The sequence below is a fragment of the Monodelphis domestica genome, chromosome X (genome assembly GCF_027887165.1).
Source record: "Monodelphis domestica isolate mMonDom1 chromosome X, mMonDom1.pri, whole genome shotgun sequence".
Lineage (NCBI taxonomy): Eukaryota > Metazoa > Chordata > Mammalia > Didelphimorphia > Didelphidae > Monodelphis > Monodelphis domestica.
Window position 1 is genome coordinate 61,920,494 of NC_077235.1, and position 13,222 is coordinate 61,933,715.

Here is a 13,222-nt window from a genome sequence, read left to right on the forward strand (position 1 = left end):
AAGCTCCCCCTACTTAGAGAGTCAGCTGCCATCCTGGGGTTCTAAGAGGGAGTTGGAAGAGACCTCAGAGGCCATTTAGTCCACCCTGCCTCATTTTACAGAAAAAGAAACTGAGGTCCAGGAAGGGGAAGACACTTGCTGGAATTACACAGAAGAGCCTAAACCAAGAGCTGGGATTTCAGATACTATCTCATTTTATCAATGAGGAAACCAAGGCATAGAGAGATGAGACTTGTCCAATGTCCCTTGGGTAATAAGTGCCAACAGTGGAATTTGAACCCAGGTTCCTTGACTTCAGGGCCAATGCTCATTCCAGTGTACCAAAGTGAAGTGACTTGGCCTGGAACACACAAACACAGTAACAGAGGAAAGTCTTCTTCCTAGAGCAGCGGCATACTATCTTGTAGGGTCCATTTTGGACCCCACTCAAAGGGGTTTAAGAATTGAAGGCTGAAAAAGCATTTTGACCTCATCTACAAGGTATCCACGCATAAACTTTATGGATATATGTGAGTACACACATTAGTCTGTGTATATGTATGTATGTGTGTGTGTGTGTGTGTGTGTGTGTGTGTGTACACACACACACACACACATACCTGAAAGCAACTTTCTAGTGAGACTTCACTGCAAAAATGCCTCTGATTATTGAGCTTGGCAATGACCCGCACACCAGCTCTCCTCCTCCCCTGCCACAATCTACTACGAGCTGGCAAGAGGAGGGTAGAAGACTTCAGGGCAAACTCTGAGGTTCTGCTGCCTTCTGAAGGGAAGAAGGCCCAGCAAGGCTTTCTTGGGTACCACTGTCCTGGGTTGGCAGGGACTGACCCCCACGTGGCATTCCTTCAAGTCTATGTGTCAGAGACTTGACAGTGAGTTCATTTCCTGGTAATCAGGACTTGACTTGAGAATTCTAAGAAACATAGGCCTGACAGGAGGGCTCCCGGGGCCCAGGATGGCTCCAAGGTTTGGGAGAAAACCAGCCTCTATGTGCAATTGCAGGATGCAGCAGCCTCCTTTCCCAGTGAGCCAAGCTCTGAATTCATTTCCAGCTCAGCTCCAGCACTTTTCAAAGCCCCAGCTGTTAAACTCCAAAAAGCAAGAAGGAAAAGAGCCAGTGCCACTGGGGGGTGGGGAGGGCCCATCTCCCCAGGATCCGGTTCATCAATAGGGGGCAGGAGGTAGAAAGGGTGACTCAGCACTGAAATAACGGCAAATGAGCCTGCAGATTGTTCCCCTTTAGATCCTTCCTGTCCCCACTCACTCAGCCCGGGCTCCAGCTTTCCAGAGGGTCCAGCCCCCCTCAGTTTCAACGGGAGGGAAGGAAAATCACCTGTGGCTCCAAGATCCCCAGTCCTGACCACCAGAGCCTTCTGTGAAGGCCTCAGGAAGCGGCCCCTTCAGCACTAGGAGCTTGGGCAACTCTACCCTCCCCCTCCCCCCCACAGGCGCACCCACAGAATAGTTTCACAGACAGCTCTGTCAAGTAAAAGAAGAAAACTGCCATTTTTAATGTGCAGGACACTGGCCCTCCCCTATGCCCTCATGGGTCATGCTTCACCTATCAAGCTCCTCTGAGGCCAAAGGTGGGAGTTGTTCTTTGCATGAGGGGTTTGGCTGCTGGCCCCCGATTTCTTCCTGAAAGCGTTCCCTCAGTCTTCCTCCGGAATTTCACTGTGGCACAGATGGGAACCCATTTCCCAGGTCAGCTCCATCAGGTCGGGACTGGCCCCAGCAGCAGCGTCTTCCCCTCCTGCCCCAAGCGGTTCAGGGAGAGGAAAGGGGCAGGAGGGGTTCGGGGGGAGCCGATCGGGTCCCAAGGCAGGGCCCCTAGGGCAGCTCTAACTTCCCTGGCCGCAAAGAGCCCAGGAGGGTGGAGTGGGCTGCAGTCGGTAAACTCCTGGCCAGATTCGGTTTCTAGGAGACTCAGGAGGAGCCCCACCAGACTGTGTCCCCTCTCTCCCTTCCCAGGTGGGGGAGAGCCATACATAGCAGGAGATGAAGGGGGGCCGCTCCCAGCATTTGCAGGCCCTCAGGGGTCTTGGAAGAAGGAGAACAGCTGCCGGAAAAATCCCTGAATGTGGGTTACTTGGGAGCCCTTCTCCCTGACCCAGGCCCGGGCCCTTGAGTCCCTGCGCTCCCCGGAGGCAGTCCAGCTGCGGCGGCTGATGCTGCAGTTATTGTTGGCGTTTCCCGGAGAGCCTTTGCGCCGCCCGGTGCCAGAGCTGGTCGCCGCCGCGGGGGCCTCTTCCCCCTCTTCTGAGCCTGCCAGTTCCCGCAAGCCTGGGGGCGCGTCGGGTCGTAGGTAGTGGTAGGCGCGGTGGCCGCCGTGATCACGGCGGCTGGCGTCGGCTCCGAGCGCACCCACCAGCACCTTGATGGCCATGTCGTGGCCCTGCTGCGCTGCCAAGTGCAGCGGGGTAAGGCCACCGCTGCCCGGGGAGCTCACGTCGAGGGTCAGTCCGCGGCTCCGGGCGAAGTCGTGCACCAGGATGAGGCCCTCGTGACTGCCGTGCTTGGCCAGCCAGTGCAGGGCGCTGTAACCAGTCACCGGGTCTATGCGGCTCAGCAGCGCGGGCTCGGTCTCCAGCATCTCTTGCAGCGCGTCGAAGCGGCCCTCAGCGGCCGCCAGCATCCACGCGTGTTCGCGAGGCTCCAGGCAGAGCCCGCCCGGGCCGCCGGCCACCGAAGCCGCAGACGGCGCGCCCGTTGGGGACTGCTCATCCTCCCGCTCGGGCCCCACTGGTAGTCCCAGCAATTCCCGCAACTCCCCTCGCCGCCGCCCCGGCATTCCCATCGACAGCCGCAGCGAGGCCCGCCAGTGGGGCTCCCGCGGGCCCCTCCCCAGACTGCGGCCGTCTAGGCTCGGGGGCCGGGCTCGGCTCCGGCTGCTTCGGGGGACCGGTGGTTGCCCTCGGGGATCGGCCATGTCCCCTTGGCTCCGGCCAGCCGCTCTCGTCTCACTGGGAGCTGGAGAAGGATGCAGCAGTGGCGGCGGTAAACGGTGAGGGAAGGCTGGCTCCTCCGACCCTCTCTCGGCTCCGCCAGTCTCCCGGCCCGCAGCGGTCACCCTGGGCCCAGTTCGGCTCCACCCTGGTCGTAGCCAGGTGCGCTTCGAAGCCCCGCCTCCTGGGCTGCCCTGGCCGGCCGGGCCACTCCCTCAGTATCCAGGGGCCCGGCCAGCTGGCCGCCTTTGCCCCGCGGCGCCCTGTCAGGGGCGGGGGCAACCTGCGGCTGCCTAGCGGGAGCTCCTCCCTCGAGCTTCCCGGGCCGCCTCAGCTCCGGGCGATTGGGCCACGCCCGCCCCCTTCCCCGCCCCCTTCCTTCTCCCCTGCTCAGTCTCCTGGCCCTCTGAACTTTGTCCTGGGGTGGTGTTCAGGCTGGGAGCCCGAGTGCCTTGGTGCCTCCCTGTACCCCGGTTCCGTCCTGGCCTATTGGCTGACCTCGGGCCGGGAGCACCTCTTCGGGGAGCCCTTCCTTGCCTTTGCAGGACCTGGTGTGCCCGCCCCCTCCTCTGCGGAGTTTTGTTACAGGACTCATTCTTGGGATGGTTCACCATGGCCAGGACCTTCTGTTCAACCAGGGTTCTGAAGAACAAACAAAGGAAGGTGCCAGGCTTTGCCATGTTATGCCCCTCGGTGCCTGCCACCTCAGGGTGCCCTGCTCTGGAGAGCACCCGGCTGCCGAGGTAGCACCAGAATAATTTCCCTCTGACCTTGCTTCCCCCTTGCTGGACCCCCAGGGCATGGATACTCTGCTGTCAGGTCCCAGCAGCCCACCTTCCCGCCTGGGCCCGCTGGTGCCACACTTGTGCTGCGGTTGGTCTGAGGCATTGTGCCAAGTGCCCAGGCCACAGAGGAAGCCTCAAACAAGCCCTATCTCGGTGGGCTTCCTTCTAAGGGGGAGATAGCAAGCAAAAAAGCTGGCTGCCCCCAACAGCCATGGATGCTGAAGGGAAGGCTCTAGTCTAGAGGATGAGGCAGAATGTGGCCCCTTCCCTCCTGGAGGCCTCTTAAATCTTGTTCCTTCTTCTAGGCCCTTCCTCTGCGGATTATCCTCAGGCCCCTGCCTCCCTCCTCTTCTTTCCCAGGCACCAATCTTAGCTTCCCTATGCTGAAAAGTCAGTAAACACTGATGAAAATCATTTCACAAAGGGGGAGAAACTCCCTCACCCATGCAGAGAGCTGGAAACTTCCTCTGAAGGGTACAGAGTAGGGGCACTGAGAAGTCAGATGAGTAACCCTGGCCACCCGCAGGACTTGAACACAAGCCTTCCTGATTCTGAGGCAGGTCCTCTATCCCCTGGGCCATGCTGCCTCCAGAAGTGAGCCTACCACCATAAATCCAAGAGCCCCAGGCATCTTGGAGGCCAGTAGTCCCAGCAAGCAAGCCTCCTCATTTTCCAGATGAGGAAACTCAAGTCCACAGAGGTTATGTGAAGGACTTGCTCCAGGAAGGTGGCACAGAAGATAGAGGACCAGATCTGGAGATAGGAAGACTCAGCTTCCTGGGCTCCAATCTGGCCTCCAACACTTCCTAGTTGTGTGACCCTGGGCACCTCACTTCATTTTGTTGGCCTCAGTTACTCCATCTATAAAATGAGCTGGAGAAGGAAGTGCATCCTCCCAAATCCCAGGTTCAAGGTGCATTCAATGAATAATTGGTTAGATGGCCGGTTCAGTGAGAATGGCAGCCTGTTTGGCTAGGGACAAGATTATTGTACTGAGTTGTCAGATCCCCCGGGTCCAACTCAAACCCAGAGGTGGAAAGGCCTTGCTGCTTTCATTTTCTAAGCCAAAAAAGAAGAAATTAAAACGGCCTGACAAGCAGGACTTCCTTTCCTCGGGGAAATTCCCCTCCCTCTCCATCTCTGATCTGTAAACAGCAAACCACAGAAAAATCCCAGCCCATGTCAGCTGCTGCCTCAGTTTGTTTGGTTTTCTATTTTTTCCCAGTTGAATGTCAATGTGTAGAATGAAGGCCAAAGCACCTCCACCTCCCCCCCCCCCCCAGCCCTATCAGCACTAATGCTATCTCGAGTTCCACCCCAAGGAATGCAAAGTCACTTGCCCAACCACCCCCACAGAGGCTGGCAGCCTCCTTGCCTCCCCCCCTACCTAGCTCTAGTGCCCTAGGCTAGAACTGAAACTACTCTGGGTTAACCAGCTGCTTCTAGGCCTTCTGTTCTGGCTGGCTTTGCCCACTGGCCACCTTCCACCAGAACACAGCTCTTTGTCTATTTCAATGAGTCTTCAGTTTGCCATTAGTCTGACTTAGGGAACAGAAAACCCAGGGGCCCTGCCTCTCTGTGGTTTCTTCATGTAGAAGCATCTGTCCCTCTCTTGTCCTGACCGTGACCAATTTTACATGTGAACCACTTAGAAAGTATCTGCAGAAGAGAGCTTCAAGAAAGATTTGAGAACATGGGGGTCTTTTCCTTTTTTTTTTTAATTTTTAAATTTTTAAAAATTTATTTAGTCAATTTAGAACACTATTCCTTCATTACAAGAATCACATTATTTCCCTTCCTCCCCTCCACCCACCCACCCTTCCAGCAGCTGACATGCAATTTCATTGGATATTACATGTGTCCTTGATCAGAACCTATTTCCATGTTGTTTGCACTAGGATGTTCATTTAGAGTCTACATCCCCAACCATATCCCTTTGATCCATGTATTCAGGAAGTTGTTTTTACTCTGTGACAAGGAAATCACTTTAAAAGACTGATATATATTAATTTAAGGTCGCCAAGGAATTCAGCTATGTAATTCCTTAATGAAAACTCAAGTCAGCCGTCAACCTTTTATGGAGTTTAATTACAAACAGGAGGAAGAAAGGTATTAGAGAGAGAGAGAGAGAGAGAGAGAGAGAGAGAGAAAGGGGAGAGAAGGGAATAGGGCTTAAATACCCCCTCTGTTTAGGCTGGGCCTTAACAGAGGGGGTATTTAGGGGGTGTTTAGGCTCAGCCCTTAGATAGCTGAGGCAAAGAAAAGAGATCAGTCCCTATCACTCACGTGACCAAAATGGAGAAACAGTCTCAGGGGCCTCCACCTCCAGCTTCCTTCAGAGCAAGCTTCTCAGAGCACCTCTCCAACCACTCAGAGCCAAAACTCTCCAACCCACCACCACCTCAGTCCTCAGACCCCTCTCTCTTTAAGGAAACCATCCAAGTTCCCTCCCCTCAGTTCTCACATCTACCAATCACTGTCCATGTCTTCCCTGTGCCAATGGTGGCTCTAGCTTAACCCAGGACCGCCCAGAGGTCTGCCCCTTTGCGCATGTCTGTTGAAGGTCATAATCTCAAATAATTAAATTTTGATCTATGCTGCAGCCCTTCCTAAATCCTGTTAGGCTGAGCAGGGTGGAGATTGTAAGTTCCAAGACCTGGTTCTGTCATTCCAAGTATCTCTATTGTATCAATTCTAAAATCAATCATGACTCAAAGAACTTCCTGTTCTATGCTTAAGCATAGGTCAAAGCCCTTTCCATTGTTCAGCAAAAGGTTTCTGTCCTAAAGTAATCTTAAGTAGGGAGGAGAAAGACCCTCCCATGCCAAGGGTGTTAACATTCCAATAGGCTATCAGTAGGAAATTTTTCAAGTATGAAATTTCCCAATGGTGAAATTTCCAACATTTATAAGTCTAAGAAATTTTAAGGTTTACAACAACCACAGTGTTTTCTCTGAATGTGGATACTGTTTTTTCTCCTAGATTCCTCCAAGTGGTTCACTGCATTACCACTAATGGAGAAGTCCATTACATTTGATTGTACCACAGTGTATCAGTCTCTGAGTACAATGTTCTCCTGGTTCTGCTCCTCTCACTCTGCATCAGTTCCTGGAGGTCGTTCCAGTTCACATGGAATTCCTCTACTTTATTATTCCTTTGAGCACAATAGTATTCTATCACCAACATATACCACAATTTGTTCAGCCATTCCCCAATTGAAGGGCATTCTCTCCTCTTTTCCTTTCTTGCTGATCTCCTGGTTGAGTCAAAGGAGATGCAGTTTGATAGTTCTTTGGCCATAACTCCAGATTGCTCTCCAAAATGGTTGGTTCAATTCACAGTTCCACCAACAGTGCATGAGTGTCTGCATCCCCTCCACAATTTGTTATTTTCCCCTTCTATCATTTTAGCCACACTGAGAGGTATGAGATGTACTCTCAAACTTGTTTTCAGATTTATTTCTCTAATCAATAATGAGATTTAGAGTATTGCTTTTCAGATTACTCCATAGAAAACTTTGTTTTCTTCCAAAATTGCCTGTTCACATCTTTTCATCATTTTTCAACTGAGCAATGACTCATATTCTTATAAAATTGACAAAACGTCTCTATATTTGAGATCTGAAGCCTTCAACCAAGAAACTATCTATAACTTTTTCTCCATTTTCTGCTTTCCTTCAAATCTTGGCTACATTGGTTTTATTTTTTTATTTAATTAATTAATTTAGAATATTTTTCCATGGTTACATAATTCATGTTCTTTCAGTCTCCCCCCCCCATAGCCAACATGCAATTCCACTGGGTTTTACATGTGCCACTGATCAAGACCTATTTCCATATTATTGACAATAATTACACTAGGGTGATTGTTTGGAGTCTACATCCCCAATCATATCCCCATCGACCCATGTGATCAAGCAATTGTTTTTCTTCTGTGTTTCTACTTCCACAGTTCTTTCTTTGGATGTGGATAGCAATTGTCCTGGATCATTGCACTGCTACTAGTAGAGAAGTCCATTACCTTCGATTGTTCCACAGTGTATTAGTCTCTGTGTACAATGTTCTCCTGGTTCTGCTCCTCTCGCTCTGCATCACTTCCTGGAGGTTGTTCCAGTCTCCATGGAATTCCTCCACTTTATTATTCCTTCGAGCACAATAGTATTCCATCACCAACATATACCACAATTTGTTCAGCCATTCCCCAATTGAAGGGCATCCCCTCATTTTCCAGTTTTTCATTGCTTTTATTTGTAAAAATCAAAACAAAACCTTTTGATGTCATCAAAATGATCCATTTTAAAGCTTACAATGCCTTCCATCTCTTGTTTATTCATAAATTCTTTTCCTATTCTTAAGCCTGTGAGGTAACATGTTCCATCTTTTAATTTACTTAAGACATCTCTCTTTATGTCTATGTCATATATCCCTTTTGACCTTATCTTGTCAAATGGTGTAAAATATTGGTTCATACCCAATACCTGCCAGACTGCTTTCCAGTTTTCCCAACAATTTTTACCAAATAGTGAATTCTAATCTTCACAGCTTAAATCTTTATATTTACTATTGTATATTATATATCTACTTGATTCCACTGATCCATCATTCTATTTATTAGCCAGTACCAGATCATTTTGATAATTATCTCCTTGTGGTACAGTGTAAGATTGGATACTGCTAGACCTCCTTCCTTTATATATATATATATTTTTTTTTAAACCCTTACCTTCTGTCTTGGAGCCAATTGGCTCCAAGACAGAAGAGTGGTAAGGGCTAGGCAATGGGGGTTAAGTGACTTGTCCAGGGTCACACAGCTGGGAAGTGTTGCAAGGATAATTTTAGGGTTGTGACCTAAATCTAAATTATTTATTGGTCACCAGGGGATATCCCAAATAAAATACCCAAGTCAGCTGGAAATTTATGGTCATTTTAATTAATATAGAGGAAAGAAATTAAGGAGAAGGGAAAGGGAAAGGGTGTAGGATTTCTCTGGCCTGGCCTGCACCAGGGGTAAGATTAAAGGCTTTTAAGAGATTACTGTTGGAAGGTAAAGGAGAAAGGAATCAGCCTAAAACTCAAAGAGGGCTCAGCTAAGATGCCTGAACCTGAACTAGCTACTCAGATTCTCCCAGTATAGTATCAAGGGAAAACTCACCGCCAAACCAGAAAATAGCTTCAGCCATGTCAAGATGCTGGAAATGCTCAGCACACTGCCACACAGCCAGCCAGAGCCACCTCTTTGGGGAAAAGGGCCAAAGAGAGGAAGTGACGCAAAATATATACATGGTTTTACATCACTTTCATGCATCTCATCTGTACCAAAGGTAGCTTAAGCTTGACTTAGGGCAGTTCCAGGGGTCTGTCAGCTGTTTCTGATTTGTCATCCCTAGCACATGTCTATCAAAGACCATCCTCCTAAATACTTAATCCTTAAGTATGAGTATAGACATTCCTGATTTTGTTAGACTAAGTAGGGTGGAGTAATGTAAAGTTCACAAGACATTCCTGATTTTGTTAGACTAAGTATCTTCATTGTTACAATCAGGAGATAGCTAAATCCAATCTTCACAGTGTCTGAGGCCAGATTTGAACCTAGGACCTCCCGTCTCTAGGCCTGACTCTCAATTCACTGAGCCACCCAGATGCCCCCCTTTATATTTTTTAAATTAATTCTTTTAACATTCTTGACTGTTTGTTCTTCAAAATGAACTTTATTATTTTTTCTAGCAAAATAAAATATTTTTTTGTAATTTAAAGCATGTGTACTCCCATGTATTTTATGTTATCTACAGTGATTTTAAATGAAATATCTCTTACTATCTCTTCTTTGTAATAGAAATTGGCACAGAGATGGTTTGGAATGTTGAGAGAGGAATTGATTGACAACAGAGGCAGTTCGAAGGGAGAGGAGGAGAGACTTCTGGGAAAAGGAGAGTTACTCTGGAGTTCAGTTCCTGGACCTGGGACTGAATGGAGGTCTTCTCCGCCTCTCAAGATAGAAAATATCTCGATTCCTGGGATTTTTCCAACTCTGTCCTCTGCCTTGATACTTGTGGATTGTGCTATTGGAAGAAAAGGATTTAACGAGCTGACTGAACTGTAAAGCTGGTCTGGAAGGGCATCAGCCTGGAGAGACAGGCTAAGCCAGGTCCAAAGATCAAGATCTCCGTTTCTCTTGCTGACTACTGCTAAAGACTTTGAACTCAAGAAATCTAGCATAGTTACAGCATAGGATAGGAAGAAGGAAACCTCCTTAAGCCTGTGAGCCCAGGGCTCAAACCCAGAGAGACTCGAAACCAGTCTGTGCTTTAGGTTTAGGGCAAACCCTAATTCCCTCAATCCTGATATTCCCCCCTTTCAACTTGTTATTAAACCACCTTTAGTTAAATATAAGGCAGTCAGATCAATCTTTGTAAGGGTGAAGAGGGCCTGAAGGGAGAAATGGTCTCTTAGGGGAGAGGGCTCTAAGTAACCAAGTTACGTCAAATCTTGAGGTGCCTGACATTGCCTCCTCCCCTGCTGGGGCTGCACAGGAGGAGACACCAAGAAAATTCAGGCATTAAGCAAAGACCTGAACAAAAGCCCATCTCAAATTCCTTAGGTGTCTTTATCCTAAACAGGCCTCTGCTAACCCTTTATCTTCACTCTACTTTAGTGGGACAGAGAGAGAGCAGACATAGCCTCTATGTCAACAAAAGAGGTTGCTTTCCTGAGGTCAACTAGTCAAACCCCTCTTGACTAGTATCATCCAATATCTCTTCGGAGGTCCCCCTTTTACTGTCAGAAACAATAAGCTATTCGGCCTAGCTCTCTACTAGGGGGATAGCCGGGCATAGAGAAGCCATCAGCTCCCTATTCAGATAGCAAGGGGGTTCCTGGAGGGTTAGTGAATAAACTCACTCAAACTAACTACCATCCCAGGGATCCCCTTCTATTATCTTTTTAACATCTTGCAGGACTTTGTTGGTAATTTATAAAAATGCGAATGAATATTTTCAGATAAAGAAATCAAAACTGTTAATAAGCACATGAAGAAGTGCTCTAAATCTCTTATAATCAGAGAAATGCAAATCAAAACAACTCTGAGGTATCACCTCACACCTAGCAGATTGGCTAACATGACAGCAAAGGAAAGTAATGAATGTTGGTGGGGATGTGGCAAAATTGGGACACTTATGCATTGATGGTGGAGTTGTGAATTGATCCAAACATTCTGGAGGGCAATTTGGAACTATGCCCAAAGGGCTCTAAAAGACTGCTTGCCCTTTTATCCAGCCATAGCACTGCTGGGTTTGTATTCTAAAGAGATCATAAGGAAAAAGGCTTGTACCAAAATATTTGTAAATGTGCTCTTTGTGGTGGCAAAAAATTGGAAAATGAGGGGATGCCCTTCAATTGGGGAATGGCTGAACAAATTGTGGTATCTGTTGGTGATGGGATACTATTGTGCTCAAAGGAATAATGAACTGGAGGAATTCCATGTGAATTGGAATGACCTCCAGGAAGTGATGCAGAACAAAAGGAGCAGAGCCAGGAGAACATTGTACACAGAGAGGGATACACTGTGGCACAATCAAATGTAATAGACATCTCTACTAGCAGCAATGCCAGGACAATTTTGAGGGACTTATGAGAACTGTGAATCTTAAAAATTCTCAGACCCTACTTCATAAGATTTGGTTAAGACCATTCCCCATTTTAAACAATGAAGGAACTTAGATCGGGAATGTGAGACCTCTACTCCACCCCTACTTAAGCATGCTTTAGGGGAAGAAACTCCTTGCTGAACAATGAAAAATACTTAAACCCATACTTATAGTAAGGCAAAAGTTCTTAAGCTGTGCCTATTTTTAGATCTAATACAAAAGGATGCTAAGTACCTATAAAGGTCAGGCAACTTGTGAATTTACACCCAGTGGAATTGTGCCTTGGCTATGGGAGGGGGATAGAAGGAGTGGAGGGAAAGAACATGAATCATGTAACCATGGAAAAATAGTCTAAATTAATTAAATAAAAAATTTCAAATTAAAAAAAGTACAGATGACTTGATGTGGGTTTATTTTATCCTGATACTTTGCTCAAATTATTATTTAAATTAATTTTTAATTGATTCTCTAGAATTTTCTATATATTATCATTTGTCCAGTAGTTTCAGCCATGTCTGACTCTTCAGGACCCCATTTGTGGTTTTCTTAGCAAAGGTACTGGAGTGGTTTGCCATTTCCTTTTCCAGCTCATTTTACAGATGAGGAAACTGAGGCAAACGGGGTAAAATGGCTTGTCTAGAGTCACATGGCTAGTGTCTGATGCCAGATTTGAATTCAGAAAGATGAATCTTCCTATATCCTAGTCCAGCACTTAATTGTGCCACTTAAATGTCCGAAATACCATCATGTTGTCCATTCTGATTCTTTCCACTTTTTTTTGGTTCTCTCTTCTTTTCTTCTCCCAATGCTACTGCTAGCATTTCTAATACAATATTGAAAAACAGAGGTGATGATGGGCATCCTTGCTTCACCCCTTATCTTGCTGAGGAGGCTTCTAGATTATCGCTGTTATCAGTAGTGCTTACTGATGGTTTTAGGGAGATGCTTCTTATCATTTTAATGAAAAATTCATTTATACCTCTGCTTTCAAGTGCTTTAAAGAGGAAAGAGTGTTGTAGTTTGTCAAAAGCCTTTTCTACATCTATCGATATAATCATTTGATTTTTGTGATTTTGTTATCAATATAATACACTATGTTAATAGTTTTCCTTATATTGAATCAGTCCTGTGTTCCTGGTATAAATCGCACTTGGTCACAATGTATAATCTTTGTGATATATTGTTGTAGTCTTGCTAGACTATTTATTTATTTAAAATATTTAAATTTTTAAAATTTATTTATTTAAAATTATTTATTTATTTTATTTAAAATATTAGCATCCATATTCACTAGTGAAATTGGCTTACAGTTTTCTTTCTCTTTTTTTGCTCTTCCTGGCTTAGGTATCAGCACCATATTTGTTTCATAAAAGGAGTTTGGTAGAATTCTTTTTTTGCCTATTTTTCCAAATAATTTATTTAATTATGGAATTAGCTGATCTTTAAATATTTGGCAGAATTCACTTGTAAATCCATCTGGTCCTGATGCTTTTTTCTTAGGAATCTCATTTCTGGCCTGTTCAATTTCTTTTAAAAAATATGTTTATTTAAATATTCCATTTCTTTTTCCATTAATCTAGGCAGTTTATATTTTTGTATTCACTTCACTTAGATTGTCAAATTTATTGGCATATAACTGGCATAATAACTCCTAATAATTGCTTTAGTTTCATCTTCAGTTCTGGTATATTTTCATTTTTATATTAATATTTGATATTTTTATGATAAAATTCGATATCACTTTTGATATAAATGATTTTATTTTCTTTTTGCTTTTTAAAATCATATTAACAAATGGTTTATCAGTTTTACTGTTTGTTGCTTTTTTTTTTTAAACCCTTACCTTCTGT

General features: G+C 46.1%; 1 protein-coding gene across 1 annotated transcript; it reads right to left on the reverse strand.

Annotated features, from left to right (window-relative positions):
- Nucleotides 1–1,482: 1,482 nt before the first annotated feature.
- SOWAHD (sosondowah ankyrin repeat domain family member D) lies at nt 1,483–3,274 on the reverse strand. The gene has a single exon (XM_016426662.2). The coding sequence runs from the start codon at nt 2,927–2,929 to the stop codon at nt 2,033–2,035; it is 897 nt and encodes a 298-aa protein (XP_016282148.1). The 5' UTR covers nt 2,930–3,274; the 3' UTR covers nt 1,483–2,032.
- Nucleotides 3,275–13,222: the final 9,948 nt, after the last annotated feature.